Source organism: Crotalus tigris, unplaced genomic scaffold, assembly GCF_016545835.1.
Source record: "Crotalus tigris isolate CLP2741 ecotype Arizona unplaced genomic scaffold, ASM1654583v1 scf7180000017816.2395320, whole genome shotgun sequence".
NCBI classification, from domain to species: Eukaryota; Metazoa; Chordata; class Lepidosauria; order Squamata; family Viperidae; genus Crotalus; species Crotalus tigris.
The window spans coordinates 2,011,514-2,035,089 of record NW_024096653.1 but is presented as its reverse complement, the minus strand read 5'-3'; the positions used below and the strand labels follow the sequence as shown (position 1 = coordinate 2,035,089).

General features: G+C 40.6%; 1 protein-coding gene across 2 annotated transcripts; it reads left to right on the top strand.

Annotated features, from left to right (window-relative positions):
- The first annotated feature begins 1,445 nt into the window (after window positions 1-1,445).
- On the top strand, window positions 1,446-11,579 carry SLITRK5 (SLIT and NTRK like family member 5). 2 transcript variants are annotated; one of them, XM_039342944.1, is made up of 2 exons: window positions 1,446-2,585; window positions 6,628-11,579. In XM_039342944.1, the coding sequence occupies exon 2, from the start codon at window positions 6,636-6,638 to the stop codon at window positions 9,531-9,533; it is 2,898 nt and encodes a 965-aa protein (XP_039198878.1). In that variant the 5' UTR covers window positions 1,446-2,585; window positions 6,628-6,635; the 3' UTR covers window positions 9,534-11,579. The 2 variants fall into 2 exon arrangements, with proteins under 2 accessions (XP_039198878.1, XP_039198879.1); XM_039342945.1 differs by lacking the exon at window positions 1,446-2,585 and adding an exon at window positions 3,901-4,018.
- The last annotated feature ends 11,997 nt before the right edge of the window (window positions 11,580-23,576 follow it).

Here is a 23,576-nt window from a genome sequence, read left to right as displayed (position 1 = left end):
TGTAGGTATTTTAGCTGACTGCAATTAATTGCTGAGTGTGAGAGAGGCAAAGGAGAAAACCCTTCCTAATTAATGAAATCTGAGAAATTTGTGTAAGTGTACACAGGGAAAAATACGAAAATTAACTATATGCAGATCAAGGAAAATTAACTGGATGAAAGAGTTACAGATTAACTCATCACTTGCCTTACAATGAATTCTCATGGTTTGTAATGACCACATTGGCAGGTCTATTTGTCCCCATGTCCCACCCACCTCAGACCACAGAAGCTGTTACCATGAAGGCACAGAGTGCATTCCAGATGACAGCTTTAACTTGAAAACATTCACCATCCTTTTATGTTATCTACCTATTTAAGTCCTCTGTTTAGTGGCTTTCTAAGTCGCAAGTCTCCGTAAACAGGGTTTGTCTTTCATTGTCTCATCATTGTCAAGAAAAGATTCTGAGGTAATAGACTCCATTCCCAGCTTTTAAGAACATCACAGACTATCCCACAGTTCTATTATGGGCTGCTTTCCTACCTAGAAGCATTGAAGGCATGAAACCCCACCATGAATATTGACATTCCAATGGTTTTGAGATGCCAGGTCTAGAAGGATGAATAGATGCCCTTCTACCATTCCTCAGCTACCATGGTACATGATCAGAAAAGGCTGCAACAGTTTGTCTGTAGATTCCTGATCATTTACAAAAGCCATTCTGGATGTCCTAATCATCTCTGGATTTCAGCAAAGCAGAACTCATTTGTAAGAAACTGAACCAAAATTTGAATATGATCCTTCTGCACATTCTTCAGCTTCTTTAGGAAAGACTCAGATCTTTCTACTTAAATTTTACAGGATCCCCAAGCAGAACATAGAGGGATTCCAGATGTCCAAAATCAATGACAATCCATGAAGGCAGCAGCCTTCATAGCTGAAATCATTTATCTTCTCATAAATGTCCTACATTTCTGCCAGGTGCCCCCCCCCAGTGTGCATCTGGAGAAATCCCACCTTTCTGTTTAAACAGAAGACCAGGGCTCTTCATATGCATTGTCTGTCCTTATAAACTAGGGCACTCAATTAATTTCACACGCCTACCTTTTATAATATACCCAGATTCCACATTTAAATCTATTAAACATCAGCATTATTGGGAAGGGATATTTTTAAACCGACCTGAAATTTTTAACATTTTTGACATTTTAAAATTTGGCTTAGAGAGGCATTTCAAAAAATCAGCACTCCGCATCCAAAGCTTCGTTCATAGCTTTGAGCCAATCGCGTTCCTTATTAACTTCCATATTCTTTCCTGCATTCACTGCCAGCTGGCGAGCAAAGAACAAGGGTCACTCAAAGAACAAGGGTCACTCAAACCGAGCAAGGGGGAGAATTTGTTTTCTTTTTCTTTCCCCCCACCCCCAAAGGGTTAGGTCCTCCGGATAGCCTTCGATTCCCTGGCATCCGAGTGCCACTCAGCCCATGCGCTAAATACTTCTGGCTGTAAAAGCACGCAGCAAGACTGATGGCTATCAGCATCGTCATTTTTAAAAAGAAAAAAAAAGAAAAAATCTCTCTCTCTCTCTCTCTCTCTCTCTCTCTCTCTCTCTCTCTCCCTCTCTCTCTCTCTCTCTCTCTCTGTGTGTGTGTGTGTGTGTGTAAGGGTGGAGTGGGGGAGCTTCTGGCTTCAAGTCGACACCCGAAGGTCCATTCGATGCCTAACACTGCCATCTATTGGCCGGCAAAGCCACCGTTCTTCCCCTCTGCTGCTCGCTGACTTTTCGCTTCCGTTCTACCACTTCGATTTTGACTGTGGCAGCTCCGCCACCAGCTTCAGGAGGAGAAAGCGCTCCCTCCACCCCCACAACCTTTATTTTATTTTATTTTATTTTTTGGGAAACCCTCACTTTCCGGAGCGCACCCTTCCCCTCCTCCTCCTCCTCGCTTCCTTCGCCAGTGAAGGAGAGAACAGAAGCGAAGTCAAGTTGACGCCGCAGTTCTGGCTGGGACAGAAGCAGCTCGGAATTCAAGGCCGGCTTCTGGGTCCTCTCCTGGCGAAAAGAAGATGCTAAAGGGCTGGCGCGGCGCCTGGGAAGAAGCCCGGCTCGGGCGAGCAAAGGCCGGCGAGGTTGCAGGGCTTTCCCTCGGCACCCCCTTCTCCAGTTAGGGGGCAAAAGCGGTCGGGCTCGTCTGAGGTGGCATGCAGCAGGGCAGGGCGGAAAGGAAGAGTCCGGGGGCTCAGCCCCACCTGCAAGGGAGCCAACGGAGGAAGCGCCTGCGAGGGAATCGGCGAGGGCAGCCGCCGCCGGGGAGACCGGATTCCCTGCGCCCCGGTCGCCAGCCCTACCATGTCCAGAGCGCGCTGCAAGAAGAAGAAGAGGAGGCTTAAAGGGGAGGCTTGCCGGATTCAGTCTTTCGGGCCCGGGGTTTTCGAGCACCCTCAGCCTCAGTCCGGGGCGTTGGGAGATGGTGCGAGGACGGAGAGGAGACGGCGAGAGTTAAGAGCAGGAGGAAGAGGAGGAGGAGGAGGAAGAGGAGGTGAAGCAGGGCAACGGCTCAGCCGTCGCTGAGCCCGGAGAAAGTTGACCTCTTGCACGGAAAGTGTGAGTACCGCCAGCGGGCTGGGAACTGCTCGCCGATCGGGCGCTTGGCGATGCCGCGGAGGGTGCGAGAGAAACGAGGCCGGAGGAAGCGGCTCATCCGGATGATTTTGGGATGCACTGGCTGGGTCTCTCCCGCCCCCTCCCCATTTAACCCCACATCTGTTTTTCTCTTATGTTTCTTCCACCTCCCCCAGCGCACCTCTTCGTGTCTATTACAGTGACCTTCCCCCCCCCCGCGCGCAGAATTCCGTCTCTCCGCTCTTTGGGCGCCCACTCGCTCACCCCCGCAGTGGTTCCTTGGACCTTCCCACGCCTTCCTTCTCTCGGTCCCCGACTCCCCCTGTAGTTCACACGCACACCCGCTTATACACTCCCAGTCCCTTGGGGGGCTCTCTAGTCCGTATGTACCGGTCGGCACGTAGCACCCTAATATATAGGGAGGGAAATGGGGTGCCAGTATAGGATATGGAGATAGATAGATAGATAGATAGATAGATAGATAGATAGATAGATAGATAGATAGATAGATAGATAGATAGATAGATAGATAGATAGATAGATTTGTCTCCATATCCCTATATATATAATCTGGGACCCCATTTCTCAGGCCCCGCTCACGTCTTTCCCTCCTTCCCCAGCTCCATCTCTCCCACCTCACCGCCAACTCTGACCCAAATCTATCCTGCTTTATAGGTCTAGATTCCAGGACCTCTTTCCCAAACGGAGCACCTTAAGCTTCCAGCTGTTGACGCCTTTGGAAGAAGAACATAACCCATAATAAAAATAACTCAAATCCCACCCCCGGGTCTCCGCGTCCCCCTTGTGCCAGGGGTCAGCTTCGCTTAGCATTTATCCTCTCCAGATCTGAACGCTCGCCGTTCCCCTGCTTGTCATTCAACTCCACACACACCTTCCTTACCCACACCACCCCTCCCGATACCACTCGGCAATTTTCTTTGCAACCCCCCCCCCTCCGTTTCTCCTCCCCTTTCTCCCCGCCTCGCCCTTCCCCGTATCTCCAGCTTGTCGCTTCCCCCTCCCCCCAATTCCTTCCACTTTCCGCTATTGGGGGGGAAAAAGCGCTTCGGGAGGCAGCCCCCGGCACCGCCGCTGCGTGTATGTGTGTGCGCCACGGGGGGGGGGGGAACCTGGAAAGAGGGCGCCTCAGCCTGTGTGCAAGACTGTACGTGTGTGTGTGTGTGTGTGTGTGTGTGTGAGTGACTGAGAGAGAGTGTGTGTGTGTACGGGCGCGCGCACCCGCGCGCGCCTATGTGTCCCTCGCTGGCGAGGCAGCTTTTGCGACTGCATTCCCCACCGCCTTCCTTTTCGCCTCTGCCTGGGCGGTTTGCAACACCGAGCGGGCGAGCGAGCGAGCGAGCAGGGGTAGCGTTCGGGGTTGCAACAATGCTGGGGCCCTGGAGATTTCAGCCTCCGTAAGTAGCGAAGGGGTGGAGGAAACGGGGTGGGGGGGGGATGGGGAGCGTTGATCCGTGTCTCCTGCTTGCTCTTGGCTCCCCTTCCCCCTCCAGCCCCCATTTTTTTTCCCCCTAACCAAAAACCACCGTTGCTCCCAACTGCCGGTGCTGGAGCAACTGGGAAGGCAGCTTTCGCTTGCAAGCCGAACCGCTGCTGCTTCAGTGCGGTATCCAGAGGGGAGGCATTCGATTCTTCCCACCCACCCTCCGGAATGGGGAGGGGGCATTGGAAAGGATGGGCGACGAGGAAAAGGAACGACCCTTCCCCGTTTCGGAGAGATCAAGAAATAGAGGGAGATCGAATCCAATACCCCCGTTCCAGTTAGCAAGCTCCCTCCTCCTCCTCCCCCCTTCCTCCTCCCCCTCCTCCCCTTTTCATTAGCCTTTGCAGCCGAATCTGTAAGCATCCCTTTCTGGATGCTACATTTTTAACTTTTATTTCCCACCCTCGCAACTGTTTGGCAAGTGGGAGAGGGCATCTACATTCTTGGGTAGCTGCTCCTTTTAATGAAGATTTGCAAGGGGGAAAAATCGGGAAGGGTTGCTTGGCTGCTGATTTATTTGAGATTTATTTCTCCTTTGGACCAAGGGAATTAGTCACTTCATGGATGAATGACTGTAGTGGAGCTGGGAATTGTCTTAGACGTGCAGGATTGCTTCTTTTTCTTTTTCCTTTTTTTTCTTTTTGCAACCCCCTCCCCATTATCTCCTTGCTTGATGCAGAGTGTCAGCTGTACCTTTTTGCCAAACCTTTGGAGAACAAAATACTTCTTCCTTAACCTGCCTGGACCTACTGCTATACAATCCTTGAACTCAGCCTGTAAACTCAATAATCAGAGCCACATGGCTCTTCTGTCTAGCTACTCCAAGGAAGGCATGGGAAGAAATCTCCAAGTCCTTAACTGGGGGATGTGGGAGACTAGGACTTAAGATGAGATTTAATCTGAGCAAATGTCATCTACAAATGCCTTGATCTAACAAATCACAACAGTCAACCCACGATCCAGCCACAAATGCATGGAAAACAGGAAGATGATTTATGATGGGGTGATTTATGGTGATTTATTCACCCATTCCTATAACATTGCATTCAGAGAGTAGAGGTATTTGCCATTGGGAGGCAGAGAAACTGGGAATGGGAGGGGGGAATAGGTCATGCCTATTTGCCAGAATGCAAGTCAGTGACACTGGCTATGTTAGTGGGTCAAAATGGGGGCGCAAAGAGATGGACTGGGGTGGAATTACTCCATCCATCTGTCTGAAAATGCCTTCTTAGAAGGACAGCCACTGAGGAAGCTCCACCTTTCCAATTCTTGGTGGCCATCGGGTCCCCTCAAAGTGACTTAGAGCATTGCATGGTCATTTGAATAGCGCGTTTCCAAAACTATAGGAAATCAGATACTAGTTGTGTTTGAGGCCACAGGGATAGACCCAGTTCTAGCATGCTTGTGAAGTTCTGGATGATCATTTAAAGGACAACGTTCGTGTGACCATGCATCTGGTCTCTGCTTGCCCCTCTGTGAGTCTATCTGTGCAGTATTACTGCCTTTCAACCAGTGCCTTTGTGAAAATAACTTACTTAACAGCCGATCAAAGCAGAAGCAAGTGGGTGATGATGGTGCTTTTTCAGACAATTTGATTCTGATAAGAAGAATTCACAAGTATTTCACCAGTGGCTAGCCCTGTCATTTTTATTTATTTATTTTTAATGAGATGGTGGAGATCATAAATTGAATTACTCAGTTAAAGAATCCCAGCTCTGGTATTTTCCTTTATTTATGAATTTTAAGTTAAGTTTTAATCTCTGAGCACTCATAGAGCAAAACTGATTAGGAATATCAGGTGTTTGAAAAGCTACTTCTGCTCCAGGCTCTTGGTATTGTTGTTATAAAAAGCTATACACATATAGAGAGAAAAAGAGTGAGATTCTCTGAAAATATTACAGCAGGATGCTTGCGATGGCATTTAAATGAGTTAAAAAAAAAACAAAATGGGGAGGGGAGAGAGAGAGAGAGAGAGAGAGAGAGAGAGAGAGAGAGAGAGAGAGAGAGAGAGAGATTTGTCTTAGCAAAAAAATAGGGACTTTTCCTTCGCAGAGAACTGTTCAGACTCTGAGGGGTTCTGAACCGGAGCAAGAAACCAAGCAAAATGACATGGGTAATAGGTGAGGATGAAAGGCTTGTAAAATGGTGCTTCTGTTCTCATTAGAACTGAGTAACTAAACTGACAGCCATTTTATGTATATTTATGGACACATTGTACATGGGGGTGTGTGTGGCAGGGAGGGGAAAAAATAGTAACGATGTAGGAAAGCACTCCTAGAGTTAGGAAGCGAAAGGGTTTCACTGACAGTGTCTTTCCTTTGGAAATCTAGAGAAGCTGTACCGAGAAAATCCCATTTAGCAGCCCTTGATCTAACAGTTCTAAAATCAAAACTCTTGGCCAAGAGAAGCCAGTCTAATTTCCTTCTTCCACCTGTGTTTTGACTTCTAACAGTGTCATGATTAGATTTTCCTGCTCACTCTTTTGACAGCCTGGTATTTGTGTTCTCTTTTTGCCTCTTACAGGAGATAACATGTATGCTTGCTGCTCTACGGTGACTCAGGAGCAGGATCTCAACAGAAAAATGCGTATCTGGATGGTGCAGACCATCACTTTTGCTTTAACGTCTCTTGTCCTGGCCTGGGCAGAGAGCATCGAATATTATGGCGAGATCTGTGACAATAAATGCCCTTGTGAGGAGAAAGACGGCCTCTTAACAGTGAGCTGTGAGAACAGGGGCATCATTAGCCTCTCTGAGATTAGTCCTCCCAGATTCTCCATCTATCATCTCCTGCTGTCTGGGAATCTTCTCAATAGACTCTACCCCAACCAATTTGTGAATTACAGTGGGGCTTCAATTTTGCACTTGGGGGGCAATGATATCCAAGACATTGAAACGGGAGCCTTCCATGGTCTGAAGAGTTTAAGGAGGTTGCACCTGAACAACAATAAACTGGAGATACTGAGAGATGACACTTTTGTAGGCCTGGAGAGCTTGGAGTATCTTCAAGTTGATTATAATTATATCAGCGCCATTGAACCCAACTCTTTCAGCAAGCTCCACCTGCTACAGGTGCTGATCCTGAATGACAATCTCCTCTCTTCATTACCCAACAACTTGTTCCGCTTTGTGCCCTTGACTCATCTTGACCTAAGGGGCAACCGACTGAAACTGCTGCCATACCTGGGCCTTCTGCAGCACATGGATAAGGTTGTGGAGTTGCAGCTGGAAGAGAACCCATGGAATTGCTCCTGCGAACTGATCTCTCTCAAGGATTGGTTGGACAGCATATCCTATTCAGCCTTGGTGGGGGATGTAGTGTGTGAAACTCCTTTCCGGTTACATGGGAGAGATTTGGATGAGGTTTCCAAGCAGGAACTTTGCCCTCGGAGACTCATCTCAGATTATGAGATGAGACCACAAACTCCACTAAGTACTACAGGGTATTTTCATACCACTCCAGCCTCTGTAAACTCTGTGGCTACTTCCTCTTCAGCTGTTTACAAAACACCCTTGAAACCCAAAGGGACACGCCAGCCTAACAAGTCTAGGGTGCGTCCCACTTCTCGATTGCCCTCCAAGGATCTGGGATACAGCAATTATGGCCCTAGCATTGCTTACCAGACCAAATCCCCGGTGCCTTTGGAGTGTCCTACAGCTTGCACTTGCAACCTACAGATATCTGACTTGGGACTCAATGTCAACTGCCAAGAAAGGAAGATTGAGAGCATCTCAGAGCTCCAACCCAAACCGTATAACCCCAAGAAGATGTACCTGACCGAGAACTACATTGCCCTAGTGCGCAGGTCAGATTTCCTGGATGCTACAGGGTTAGATTTGCTGCACCTGGGCAATAACCGTATCTCGGTCATTCAGGACCGAGCCTTTGGGGATTTAACTAATTTGCGGAGGCTCTACCTGAATGGGAATCGGATTGAAAAATTGAATTCAGAGCTTTTTTATGGGCTTCAGAGCTTGCAGTACCTTTTCCTGCAATATAACGTCATCCGGGAGATTGAGACAGGCACATTTGATCCTGTGCCCAATTTACAGCTCTTGTTTCTCAACAACAACTTGCTGAGATCTTTACCTGTGGGAATTTTTTCTGGCTTAACTCTCTATAGATTGAATCTGCGGAGCAATCATTTCTCCTACCTTCCTGTAAGTGGGGTGCTTGACCAACTAAAATCCTTGCTGCAGATAGATCTTCATGAGAATCCATGGGATTGTACGTGTGATGTGGTGGGCATGAAGTTATGGCTTGAACAACTCAACACGGGAGTCCTTGTGGACCAGGTAATCTGTGAATCTCCTAAGAAATTTGCTGAGAATTATATGAGGAACATCAAACCAGAGCTGCTATGCCCAGACTATTCTGACATCGTTGTTTCCACACCCACGCCATCATCCATGCAGGGACCAGCAAGGACCACCTCCTTCTCTAGTTCGGGGCAGTTCAATAGCACCATGGAAGAAGACAGTTCAGCATCACCTTCTGGTGGCTCTTCTTCCTCCTCTTCCTCTTCTTCCACGGTGCCTTTATCGGTGCTGATTCTCAGCTTACTGCTAGTCTTCATCATGTCTGTGTTTGTGGCTGCAGGTCTTTTTGTGCTGGTTATGAAACGTAGGAAGAAAGTTCAAGGTGACCATGCCAGCACCAACAACTCAGATGTGAGCTCCTTCAACATGCAGTATAGTGTATACACAGGAGGGGGAACTCCCCATTCTCACCTCCACACCCATCACCAGCAACATCCTCAGCATCTTCACCGTGGAGGAGGAGGAGGTGGGGGTGGTCCAGCTTTGCCTAAGGTGAAAACCCCTGCAGGACACGTCTATGAGTACATCCCTCATCCTTTAGGCCACATGTGCAAGAACCCCATCTACCGCTCCAGGGAGGGCAATGCGGGTGAGGATTACAAAGATCTCCATGAGCTCAAGGTGACCTACAGTAATCATCACCTCCAGCCCCAACCCCCTCCTCCCTCACAAGTTTTGGGGCCGCCTCCAGCAGCTCCAGGGGGACAAGAGGAGTCCCTCCGGAACCCCACATACAGTGTCAGCACCATTGAGCCTCGGGATGAATTGCTTTCCCCTGTTCAGGATGCTGATCATTTTTACAGGGGCATTTTGGAGCCTGACAAACACCCTTCCTCCACCTTGGGGGGCAGTAACCTTCCTGAGTACCCTAAGTTCCCTCCAACTGCCTACACCTATTCCCCTAACTATGACATTAGGCGCCCACCTCACCCCTACTTACATTCCGGCTCGGGGGACAGTAGGCTCCGGGAGACAGTGCTCTACACTCCCCCAAGCACTGTTTATGTAGAGCCCAACAGGAACGAATATCTGGAGCTAAAAGCAAAGCTAAATGCCGAGCCAGACTACCTCGAAGTATTGGAAAAACAGACCACATTCAGTCAGTTCTGAGATCTCTTTTCCTCCCGTCCTTTCTCCTAGAAGCATTTGTATTTAATAACCACACACAAAGAAATACAATGGTGATCTGCTTCCCTCTGTGTCCTTTGCCTCCCCAACCTGCCTTTGGTTCATTTGTTGGAAGGCAAATTGCCTTGGCACAGGAATTTCCAGCTTGGGGAGGAAAGTATTGAAAGGAGTGTTCATAGTTCACGATTGCAATTTCTCTCTCTTTTACAGCCAATAGGAACCAATTGATCAAGTGAAACAGGCACAGTTTTTGTTCTCTCATCCCTTTATATGGTGTGTTGTTTTTGCTAAAAAGAAGCATTGGCATCTGTAAAACAAAAGGGTATCATTCAGCTGGATGTCAAAAAAGGTCACTTTATCCTGTTATTTTATGTTGGATATGCACTGCTGACAATTTAATTCTCCCTTGGTTGAAAAAAAAAAATATGCAGGGCACCAAATCCCCCCTTTAGCCACGAATGGGTCTGATTGGTATTTGGGGGAGAGGGCAAGATTAGCACACCCTGAATTTAATACAAGGCATTTGTTCTTTCCCTTCTCATTTTTTTTAAGAAAACAAAACAAAAAAAAAAGAGGATGTAGTTGTATGCTTTTGGACTTTTGATTAAAAACCAATATTATGATCTTAAAAGAATCACCATAGATGTGGACAAATCAATAAAGAGTTCAGAGATATATGGTCCATAACTGGTTAGTAAAATAACTTATTGAAATATATATATATATAAAAAAGAAATATTTTATTGTAGCTCCTATTTTTATATGCACACATACACACACACATATGGTAGCATTTCCTTCAAAGTTGGAAGGTCCCCTGTGAATGGAAGAGTTTTCTTAGCCATAGACTAAAATGTGATAAAAGAAATGTTTAGACATGCATATCATACAACTACACTCGACAACCTGCTAGGAAGGAGGGCAGTTCCTTGTTCTGCAGAAAACTGATGGTGCATAGTGGTTGTTGCTGTATAATGTGTGTAATGGCCAGTAGAGATGATAGTATGGATAAATTCTGATTGCTGTCCTGCACAATTTCATCTTCCTAGTATCTGTGGTGACTAGGAGGATGAAATCTCTATTAAGGGTTAGGTGCTCTTCATCCTTAAAAGAGATTTCAGCTTTCTAGTGACCACAGAATTGTATTCTGAGGCATATATGAAACATCTGAGTACAATTTTACCTATGACACCTACTTCCACATTTTGTGAGCAAAAGATTCCTCCTTGGCCAAAATATTAAGTTTGTTGGGTTTTTCGCCCTCACACAAGGATGTAGATTTATCAGAGTCTACAATTGGCTCAGTAGAATAGTGTGGCATTTCCTGATTTGCAAAGCAGTCAGAGCCCTGGCCAATGCCAGAAGTGTTTGAAAAAAACAATTAGAATGGTCAAACCTCATAGACAATCTAAGGCCAAAAATAACAATAATAATAATAATTCAGGGAAAATGAAAAGAAAGCTATAGATTTATTTAATTGTGGCTGTTCATTAATACTTTTATGAGTGTCGCAGTAAGGTCAATAATTGGGCTAATTAAATGACAGAGGTGTAAAAAAATTACTATTATTAGGTTTATTTTATTAGCCAGATGTTTAGACTGGATTTGGCATTTGTATCAACCTATTGAGTCCTTCCCCAGAACCTATTTTATTATTGTTATTATTATTACTTGAGCAGTAATAATGTAATGTAATTAAATTACATTTAATTTTGTTTAAATAATACTGGTGAAACAGCAGTTGGCAGTTGCTGAAGCCCATTTCAAATCATTCATTCAAGTAGAATTGCCTTTGAAGCGATCTCTGTTGCCCTGGCATCTTGAAAGCCCATACAGTGGACTGTTCAAATCTATTTATGATGTATCCATTCTTTCTTCTTTGAACACCAAGCAGTGGCAAACATATCCATAAATACAGAATCAACTGTATGATGGAACAGGATGTCTTCTATGTATTCCAGCACATGTATATTTTTTTTAAGAAAAAAACAACTACTTTATAAATAAATACTTGATAACAATTTCAAATGGAAGGAAATGAAATAATCTTTACCTGATGTTCAGTTATTTATTTCCAGTGACATGTTATCCAGAACAAAATTATCTTCCTACCCCCCCCCCACTTACAATGCTGTAAAAGGATTAAAGTCCTGTCACTGCGTGTTGTAAGCCTTTACATTCAGCTATTCTAAATGGATACTTGTGAAGTTACATGTGATCGTGCAGTTTCCACTTTCAATTTGATTTCTTCTTGACAATTTCCTATATAAATTGGTTAAGTTATTTCAGGTACATTTTTTTAACTGTTTCCAGTTTTTGACTTCTGAAAGAGAAGATCATTTCTTTGGATTATTTTTTTCCCGTAAGAATTGTCCGGCTGACATGTTGCTTTGATGCCTTTCTTACAAATCAGGTTCATAAAATATATAGCTTTTTTAAAAGAATGTATTATTTTCTTTTGTAGAAATAATTCTTCTCCTTTTCCTTCCTGACTGCAAATCAAAACCAAGCAATCTATCATAAAAATATATTTCTGGAGCCAACACGTTTAAAACATGATTCTGGGAAACTAGCTTGACCAGACTATTTTGCTTGTCAGAGGCCATGAACGAGATACCGTTTCTTCTTCTTCTTCTTTTTTTTTTTTCAGGATGTAGATGTGAAAAGTTATTGGAAGCAACATTTTGAGAAGAAAACTACAGCTTTTGTGTGTTCTTGGCTTAGAATGCAAGACATAAGGGTGATTTGATAAAAGTGTTTAATGTTATACTTGATGTGGAAAACGCGAACAGAAACTTTTTTTATTTGCAGATTTATTCACTGAAACAAAATTTAATGAAAGGAAGTATTCTGTGCACAGTGTATGGGTTAAATTCTGAAAGTTGTTGCTTCTAGAGTGGTGATGGCTATCATTTCAAATAGTTTTAAAGGGGAACTGGATTAAATTAAGGAAAATCAGGTTGTCACATGTTGCATGCTTGATATATCTGGCAGGATTACTTAAAGACCAACAGACTGAGAATGCAAAAGGTCTTCTGAGATTTCAAAGGCATCTCCTGAGTGATTGTCTAATGCAGAATGCTAGCTTGAATGGGACTTTAGTCAGATCCATCAATTGTTGCACTGAAATGTTCTTAGTCCATGCAAAAAAAGCCCAAGTGTTTTTCACTGCTGACATTGGAGTTCTCGCTGATTGTTAGAAAAAAATCACAACTCAAAACAGTATAAATGCTTTATTTTGGTTGAATGACTGAAAAAAGATGGAAAATTGATAAAGGGTATGTTTCATTTCATATTGGGTGCTGAAGGTCAGTTATTGATTGTAGAGATGAGAGATGCCAACATTTAGGGATGCTGATTGTTGACATTGTCATATCTGATTTATCACTGAAAACATATCCCAATAGCTTTCTGGAGAACAGTAATCTTTTGTTACATTTGATTTTGCTAATTTATTTTATTCAATATTGCATACTCAGTGTTCAATATTGCATACTCAGTACATTCTTAGGTTTACAAAATCAGTGTGAGTATATTTAAATAATTTGTAATTCATGCAGTGGCATCTGTGGAATTGTTGCCTTTTGGTGGGGGATCAGTGTTCTGGACCTTCAGGGAAGCCTTATATTCAAGAATTCCTAGGTGTCTTTGTCGGGGAGAAAGATCTGTGGGGAGGAGGGGAAAATGACCAATTGCAATGATTTATGTTTGTAACTTGATTTCATCGTAAGATAACTTTTCGGTTTGCCATCATTTAGTGAGCAGTTGATATCTTAGCATACAAAAAAAGCACATCTATGATGCAAAGGCTGCCATGTAAAAGATTTGTTAAGAGGCTTTTTAAATTTTTAGCTAAACTGAGGTGGTCAAAGGCACTCATGCTGGTGTTGCTGAAAGGAAATCACAATAAATCATTGCTTGGGAAATCTTAACCAAATAAATAGGAAGTACCAAAACAGAAGTCTCAAATTGTGTTAGGTGGTTATATTAGAACATAATGGAAATAACTAGAAATACATTTTGCAGCAAATATATTGAAGTCTCTAAAGCACAGCAGTTTATAGAGACTTTTGGTGTCTGCTATTCTTTAGAGAAGGAAGGAAGGAAGGAAGGAAGGAGGAGGAGGAGGAGGAGGAGGAGGAGGAGGAGGACTCAAATGGAAACAGAGCTTATAATTTGTAAACAATGAATACAAAGAAGTATATGGAAATGGAAATTACTGGAAATAGTGGCAAAAGGCACATTTTAGGGGCATCATATTAGAACCAGTGTATTACAAAATAATTCCATGCCAAGATCATTAGTGCAAGTTCTGCATCACAATAAAACCTGGATTTTCTTTTTATTAAAGAAACGACAGAAAATGTCATGAAATGGAATAAGTGAATGATTTCCTCCAAGACTAATGGCCCATTAAATATGAAATATTTGTGTGCATTGTATAAATAGGCTTGTGTAGACCTCAGCTTTCCTGAAATCAGTGTCCATAGGAAGATGCTATACAATAGCATTGTGTTATGCTTATAGGCCTCTGCAGCTAGCTACGATAATGGGAAAAAATGATGGCCCATGTTTGTGAAGTCCTACTACAAGCCTTTCCTTTATGTACCTGCATCGTGACATGCATTTTGTCATTGGCACCCTGGAAGCCAATGTGTATGTGAACTAGCTTAAAACAGAAATGGAATAACAGCCTTGTTTGCTTATTTTTGTGCCTTCAAGTCAATCTTGATAGGCAATAACTGTCTGAAATACCTTAATCCCTGTATGTTTTCAGAAGTGTTTGCCATTGCCTTCTTCCTAGGAAAAACTGATTGTCTCAACTGATTTTGTGCCTAAGGCAGTGCTAGAATTTATGGTCTTCTGGTTTCTAGCCTGGTGCCTTTAAATACTACCGGGTCTTAAATAATAAGTTTATAAAGCAGTTTATGCTGGTTCTTGCTACATACCACGTGTGCTGCCTATACATTAATCTGCTGCAATCTTGCATTGCAAAAAAGTATATTGGAGTAACCATTGTGAAAGAGTGCAAAGCGGATAGAGGGAGTCCTTGATGTATGACCACAATGGAGCCCAAAATTTCTGTTGTTAAGTGAGACATTTGTTAAGTGAACTTTTCCCCATTTTATAACCTTTCTTGACTTGTGAAGTGAATCACTACAGTTGATAAATTAGTGATCCAGTTGTTAAATGAATCTGCCTTCTCCATTGACTTTGCTTGTCAGAAGTTACATGATCACATGATCTTGGGACACAGCAACGGTCACAGATATGAACCAGTTTGCCAAGCTTCCAAATTTTGATCGCATGATCAGGGTGAAGCTGGAAAGGTCGTAACGGTGAGAAATGGTCATAAGTCACTTTTTTCAGTGCCGTTGTAACTTTGAATGGTCACTAAATGAACTGTGGTAGGTTGAGAACCACGTGCATTTCTAAGCATATGCAGACCACATGACCAGCTTCAGCTAAGGCAAATCTTTTTACAGATCTCATTCTTTCTGCCTTCATGTAGTGTCAAGGAGTGGCTGATCTCATTTGATCAGCCACCTTGATTCAATCATGAACGCTGGGCATAGCAGCTACTGTTACTAGCGAAAAACCAAAAGGACAGCTACTTCATTCTGACCTTTTGGAATTAACTGTGCTGCTCTGCAGCATTGTTTCAAGGATGATTTGATCAAATTACCCCCTCCCTCCCCCCCTTAAAAGATCTGTGCTTTCCTAATATCTTCAGGTGAAATATATAGACTAAGAACTGTAAGAAATATGGAAAGAGGGCAATCTTTCAGAGTATATACATCTCTGGAATGCCTGTTCACTGAATTTCTATTGAAGGATGTGAGACTTCTGCTAAAGCAAGTGTTCCACTGATGCAACTTCCCTGCCCCTCTCCCCAAGTTGTATATTATGGCACAATCAGAAATATTTACCGGAAGTATTTCCATCCCCTCTTGGCTGATAAGATGATAATAATAATCATCATCATCATCATCATCATCATCATCATCATCATCGATCATCGCACAGTCAGCCAGATGTTCAGACTGGATTTGGCATTTTGTCTACCTATCGAGTCGACAAAATGCCAAATCCAGTCTGAACATCTGGCTGACTGTCAGATGATCGATAATAATAATAATAATAATTATTATTATTTAAAAAAATGGAAGGGACCTTGGAGGTCATCTGGTCCAACCCCCTGCTCAGGCAGGAAACCCTATACCACTTCAGACAAATGGCCATCCAGTCTCTTCTTAAAAACTTTCAGTGTTGGAGCATTCACAGTTTCTGGAGGCAGGTTGTTCCATTGGTTAATTGTTCTAACTGTCAGGAAGTTTCTCCTTAGTTCTCCTTAGTTTCATTTAGAAACAAAATTGGATAAAAACAAAACAGCTGAGATTTCTGCAGAGGGAGAAAACGGGGATGGGGAGAAGTAAAGAGGAGTAGAAAAGGAAGAAAGACTACCATAAACATTTATTTAAGCCATTCATCCTTGGAACCAAATGATAGTGATAGTCATTTTTTTTCAGATTAGAGAACTGAAGTGGGAAAATTTTAGTCTAATACTTTCCCTGTGAAGGAAGAGGTTCATAAACAACCTTGTTCAACCTCCATTTTTTCCTAATCTGGGTATTTTCCAGATGGGTCAATTTTCAACTCCTAGAAGTCCTTTAACCAGGATGGTGATCATTCAGAATTCTGAGAGTCCACACATCTGGAGGATGTCCAATTTGGGCCAGGCTGGACTAATCCTGATTTAACATTACACAGTGAGCTATTTGAGCTGTCTCTTAAGAAATGCAAACATCCAGAACTGACTCATCATGCTAAAATATGATCATTAATCATAACATTAAAGTTTAATATGATTTGTTTGGTGTTTTTTTTAATTCCTTGTTTGAATCATAGTTGATACATCTTGATTTTATAGATTGTTATGTTATGGTCGGTGAACAAAGGCAATATGGCCACTTCTACAGATCAAGAATAAACTGTCATGACTAAGTATACTACATGGATATTATAAGAGTATGAGAATTGGTGGAAATGTCAATTTTAAATTAAAACCAAGATAATAACTAGGAATGTGATAGGTCCTTTTCTAATAAATATTAAGAGGTATAAGATTTCATGAGTTGCAACTCATGAAAGCTTATGCCTTTTAATAAACTGCTTTCATTGGAAAAGTGCTATAAGACTGTTTTTTTTGCTACCATACAATATCATATTTATATTCTTGCAATATCTACCAAAAGTCAAGAATATCCAAAATTAGAGAAGTTCTGAAAATATATTAATGTTCTTAAATTAGAAAATCTCTCTTATCATTCTCCACATTACCCCACCTTTTCTTGATAATTGGAAGGCAGGTAGGTAGGTAGATATATAAAAATGTTAGAAATTATTCAGAGTGTATAATAATTCAATGACAGCAACAAATTTTAATTGGAAGAAGCAGATGTTAATGGACTAAAAGGAACGTCTTTTTTGTTGCAATTATGGCAAGCAATTAGAAAAAAGAATTCTTAAGGAAGTCATATTTTAGGATGACTTTTTAAAATTAAATTTTACATTCATTGCAATGTATTTGATGTGTTTTTAGAATATCAGTGCAAGTATTTTAATGCTATGCAATAATATTACATTGTATTAATGATTGGGTTGAAAAGAGATGATTTTGTCAAGTAGTTCAATTGGTTGACAATTTAGGTTTTATATGGGTTAGCTAAGATGCTGAGCTAACACTGAACAAAAGTGAAATTTCATTAGTATATTATTTATTTTAAAGAATGTTTAAACCTGGTGAAATTTTTGTTTTTATGATCATTTGGGTTCCTCTGTATATATCCTTTTTCATTTACCCTGTCAGTTTTTGCAGTTTAGGGTGCAACTGGGCACCCTAAAATGTGTATGTATTCTATGCATTGAGAAGAAACTGAAAATAAATATATCAGGACAATGAAAATTGAGAGAACGGAAAAGAAATTATGGTTGTTTGATTATACAAACATATAGACTGGATTGCCATATTTTCCTTTTTTGAATGTGGCAACCAATGGATAATTTTACCTTCTTGTTTTTATTTCTTGTGAAATAAACCTTAGGCATCTGCTGTTATACAGCGACTACTAAGATATACTAAATTGTTGGGAAAACAAATTGGTATGGTAAATGCTGTCACCATGTGGGAGTACAGTACATTCTTAAGTATATTTGAAAAATGAAACTGTGGAGATAAAAATGGTAAGGGGTATACTATATTACAAAGATTTAAAAGGGAATCATCTGTTTGGTTAACATAGATAACTCTTTATTACGGAATGTGCTTTAACCAAACTCTTTAAAATCAGCCCACAGGTAGCATTTTTGAATTTAGGTTCCATAAGTAGGATTTCTTGATGAGTTACTACTAGATCCTGATCTACGATGCTTTTGTATAGTCATATATAGCTACTTTCTCCATATTTCTTTGTTGGGATTCTAAATACGGCAATTTCTTCAGTACCTCCTTTTTATGGTACATCAGACATCATTTATTTGAATGCATTGGATTGATTGTCCTGAGTACATTATTATTGTCGTTGTTAAAATTCTATTTATATTTGTAAACTATAAATAGTTTATGTTTGGCTTAATTTACAGAATGCAGATCCCAATAGTTTTTGCTGCAATCAGTCTAAGCTCTTCCTATGATTGTTATTTATGTTATGTGGAATGTTATGTATAATTCCATAGCATTTATTTTTCATTGTATACAGTATTCGATTGAAATTGGTTATAAGATGACTTGGATTTCCTATAGGGACAAGGAACCCTATGGCACATTTTCATTTTTGACTTATTGTGTTCCAGGCTTTCATTGAGTGCAGCACACTGGGCTGGTGTTACTGCCATTACTTTTGTGGCTCTCAAAGATCCTTATGAAGATATAGACCTAAGAACAATTTAGCCCCACTCCTTCCCTCTCTCATCTTTGGAGAAATAGAAGAGACATTCTTTTAAAGAATCAGATTGAGTCATCTTTGAATATTGGTCTGTTTCTATTGTGATAAAATTGAGGGCTGTCAAAAATCTGCATCCCATTCTACAGTTTCACAGCTGAAGGATGCCATCAGAAGTCAGTCAAGTTATGGCCCAGTGGTCTGACTTAAGACATGGCAATTTTCTATATGTTTCTTCTATACCTGCTAGAGGATGATTCAGCCTTTATCTCTAAAGTGTGTGCAGCAATAATTACTAGCCTCAAAATGGCCAGGCAACCAGGCAATGAAAGCCCTATTTCTTTTTAATGTGCAACATACATCTTGCACTTACTTAAAATGGGCCAGAGTTCCACTTATCTGATTGTTCCTACCATTTTGAAAATAATGACTATTGCTGTTAATGTTTCTTAAAAGTTTCTCTCTTACAGTTTCTCCCCAAGAACTTTATCTAGAAATATTAAGCATTGTGCTTAATATTTGTAGTCTGCAAGGTGAACGTGGACTGTTATTACAACACAGTAGTTACCTTTTGTCCAGATATAGGCCATTAGGGATAAAAAGAAAACAACTCTCAATAGCCAAACTCAATTCTTGCCCTTAACAAAACACATCCATGCAGTTTTCTCTGCAGCAATATTAAATGGTTTGGCATTGCCTTCTTCTATAGCCCTAGAATTTTCTGGCCCTAGTATACCATGCATATAATAACTAGGTCCAACTCAGCTTAACTTCCAAGGTCAGTGAGATCAATCACAAAATGCTATCATCTACTTACAGATAGGAGTGTCCTCCTAATGCCATGTCCATTTCCTTAGAGGACAATAGTGAAACCTGTATATGAAAGATGTTTTACTCAAGGAGCAACGCATATCTAAAGATGTTGGTTTATTATATTTCATTAAATAAATGCCATTTTTAATTGGAGGGGGAAAAACTTACTGTATGAAAATAGCTTTTCTTTCATCAAGATGTCAGTATTATTTTTTTTTTGTTTTTTTTTTGCAGTGTTATGTTAAAAAACTACTTACTTTCATTGGAAAGCATAGAAAAAAATTGGCAGTAGAATCAATATTCTTATTTTCATTTTGGAAATAAATAATGTGCTGCTTTGTTAAAACATTTGCAATCTATACTAACCTACAATCAAGAATATGTCAAACTATTGAGAAAAGTGGTATCCACATGAAGAATGGTACATTCTCTCTGAGAATGAAGTTGTTTGAATTCATTTTGTAATTTTGGTGTCTCATGTACATTCTAGTACATTTTTTTTTTAAGAAAGGCAACAGTTGAGCTACTGTATCTGGCCTAAAAATATCCAGGTGACCAGTAGATAGGGAGAAAAAAGGAAAAAAAAAACCTCTTGTTATTTGTTTATGTGTAATTCTGATTACAATAGCTCAAATAGATGAAAACAGTGCATCTACTTTCTTTATTTGACTGGAGGATGATTCTCTTTAGTGCTACATTTTTGTGAAAAATGCTTAATTCTTTGTTGGCAGTCAGAACTTGAACTTGGTTGTTTCTTTGATGTAATGAATGGGTCCATGCTTTGTGTCACGTTATGGTTTCTTCATTTGGGATGATTATGTTGTGCAGAGCCAACTAATGTGATTTGTAAAAAAAAAAAAAGGATTTTGGGTGAACACAGCCAATTATATTTTATTCATTAACAATGTCTAAATGAAGCATAGTTTCTGGTAATTAATTAGCCTGATGTACTAGAGTTGAAAACATTTGCAAAGACTGTAATAGCTGAATAAATAACAAAAAGTAAGTACAATTCTATGAGCCTTTACAGCCATCTGGGGTCACATGGATTTTTGCACCTCTGATATGGTGAATAATGTATGGCAAATGTTCAGAATTCAAGAATGAAATTAATAAATAATTCACAGGATTACACTACAAAACAGAGTCCTTCCTTCCTTCCTTCCTTCCTTCCTTCCTTCCTTCCTTCCTTCCTTCCTTCCTTCCTTCCTTCCTTCCTTCCTTCCTTCCTTCCTTCCTTCCTTCCTTCACAGATTAGTATAAAATAAAATGGTGCAGCTTTTGTGAATGTCTATACTCTTCTTTACCTTTCAAGATGATCTGGTATATTTCTGAATGTCAAGTTGCCTGTAGTAGTTAGCCACTGCCAATGGCAGGAAAGATAGTTCTGTTTGCTTGCTGGCATCTGGTGATAGTTTATATTTTTTTCTCTGGTAGAAAAAGAAAATAGAGAGAAGAAATTGCAGGAGTAGAAATATAACAAAATATGTTGGATTAATGCATGCAGGCTTTCTTCTCAAGGCAGTCTGAAGAGAATAATTTCATGATTACCGTCTCCATTCTTTTATCCCTTTAATTATCTTGTTTCTCAGATTGTATGTAGTTAATAATAAGGTTTTGAAGCTTCTTTCTGCACATATCATTCTTATATATTGAGTGCGTGTGTGTGTGTGTGCGCGCGTGCACACATATGTGCATCTTTTCAAAATTCAGAAGAGGAAAATAAATCAAGTGTGCTTCTCATATAGTCAGTATTGATATTATCCTGCAGTCATTTTTTCATGATTCATAGGAATCTCAGAAGAATAACTAGTTAAGCAATAATGCTGCAGAGCTGGCCCGGATTCTATTTATAGCAAGGTCTGTTTCTATTCGTTCCAGCAGTGGAAAGGTAAATTACATTTATAACACCTGAAGGTCTCCTTACCCCTCCCACAGAAGTGCCCTGGGAGTTTAGAATAAAAAAAGATTGCCATCCTGTTTGCAAGTGAAAACCTTTTCCCTCCCTTCTCCTTAGCTGCCAATCAGTCTACCAGGAGGTAAGAAATCACAAAAAGAGATGCATTCATACCGTAGGCATTAGAAACAAATAGTTTATTGGACGTTAGAGGGAATTCAGTGGAATGAAGGCAGTAGTTAAACTGTTATCAAATGAACTAATTGCCTTACAATGAACGCATCCGATGCATATAAAAGACTAAATCTGGAATAATTTCAGAAGAAAGATAGTATAATTATGCTGGTTTAATTGGATACAGGCTTCTTGGCTTTGTCATTCTAGACACCCAGTTTTCTGAAGGAAATAGATGTTTCAATGCTTAAACAACTTGTCTCTGCTAAGTCACACACGTGCAAAGATAAACACTATTTGTTTATCAGGAAGTTAATTCAAAGCAATTGATAGTTTAAATGATGTCTGTACAAGAGTTCTGATCAATTTTTGAATGTCTCAGAAGGAGATGAAATAGCTTGGGAAATACTGCTTGTGTGACTTAACAAAAATGGTCAAAATAGGACTGCTGCTGATTTTTTTTCTAGAGCTTTAAAGGCATGAAACTCTTGAGTAGGAACAGGATAAAAAAAGAGAAAAGCCAAGAGAATATTTAATTTTAACTGAATAATTTACTGGCTGGATATTTAATTCTTCATTTCTCAAACACTAAAAATCACAGTTAGGCTGAAACTTTGGAAGCTATCTGGAAGTAACGTTGAATGATTTTGGAGAATCTGAGTGTACCTGAATAATATTAATAATACTAAGCCCAAAGAAATTCCAGAATTGTATAGAATCTCCTGCTATAGGCAGGGGGTTGGACTAGAAGACCTCCAAGTCCCTTCCAATCCTATAATTCTATATTTGCAAGGACTGTAAATATAAATTTAAAGTCAGCAAAATAAAATAATTTTCCTCTTTAAATCAGATTAATGGAGAGAAATACAATTTTTTAAACTGTCTTAATTTAAATAAACATTGAACTTATTTAGCTTGGGGAATTTTACAGGCATATTCAAAACACCAGTGTATAAAATGTATTATAGGGGTAATGTTTAACCAGCAATATTTCCAAACTTAGTTGTCAAAACACATATGTGATAAAAAGGAATGTTACTATCGTTTTGATAAACAAGTTGTGGTTTGGAGGCATTTATTCATTTGTCTTCATTTTAAAGTGAAAATCCTGATTCAATTGGATGTGATTTGATTAAGAGCTATTTTGTGATCACTGGGAGTCAAGAATAATCCAGCACTAACAGTCCTTTTAAAAGATTAAAGTCTTCCAGTCCATAATTTGACAGGCAGCTACCTACATGAAACAACCCATTCTGTGGCCAATTTTCACCACACAAATGGCCCTATAGATTAGATTTCCATTTCGTTGCTGCATTGGCTCATGATTGACAATAATGGCCAGTGTTTACATCAAAAAGTAGCATACTTAAAAAAGACTATGTTAAAAACATTCCGAACACTGGCTGGCTTGCTTCAATTTCAAGCTACTACTGCTGTTTTAATGGCTTTATTGCTTTTGGATTTCTTTGTCATGCCGCGGAAAATAAATTTGTGCTTTTAATACTTAAAAAAAAAATCTTAAGTAGCTTTGAAAAATGCCTCTTTTTTAAAAAAAGAGCAGCTAATATCATTACATTATTTTTGTTATTATTTTTTAACCAAGAAGGACTGATGTCATCCAGAAGGTTTTATGAGACAGAGAAAGACAGACAGACAGACAGACTGGCAGGCAGGCAGGCAGGCAGGCAGGCAGGCAGGCAGAGAGAGAGAGAGAGAGAGAGAGAGAGAGAGAGAGAGAGAGAGAACAAATGATTTAACAGAATAAGAGAATAAAAGAGTTGTAAGGGACCTTGGAGGTCTTATAATAATAATAATAGTAGTAAAGTTGGAAGGGATCTTGGAGGTCATCTAGTCCAACCCCCTGCTCAGGCAGGAAATCCTACACCATTTTGGACAAATGGCTGTCCAGTCTCTTCTTAAAAACTTCCAGTGTTGGAGCATTTACTGCTTGTGGAGGCAGGCTGTTCCACTGATTAATTGTTCTCGCTGTCAAGAAGTTTCTCTTTAGTTCTAGGTTGCTTCTCTCCTTGATTAGTTTCCATCCATTGCTTCTTGTTCTGCCTTCAGGTGCTTTGGAAAATAGCTTGATTCCCTCTTCTTTATGGCAGCCCCTGAGATATTGGAATACTGCTATCATGTCCCCCCTTGTCCTTCTCTTCGTTAAACTAGACATACTTCTAGTATCCAACCCCATTTTCA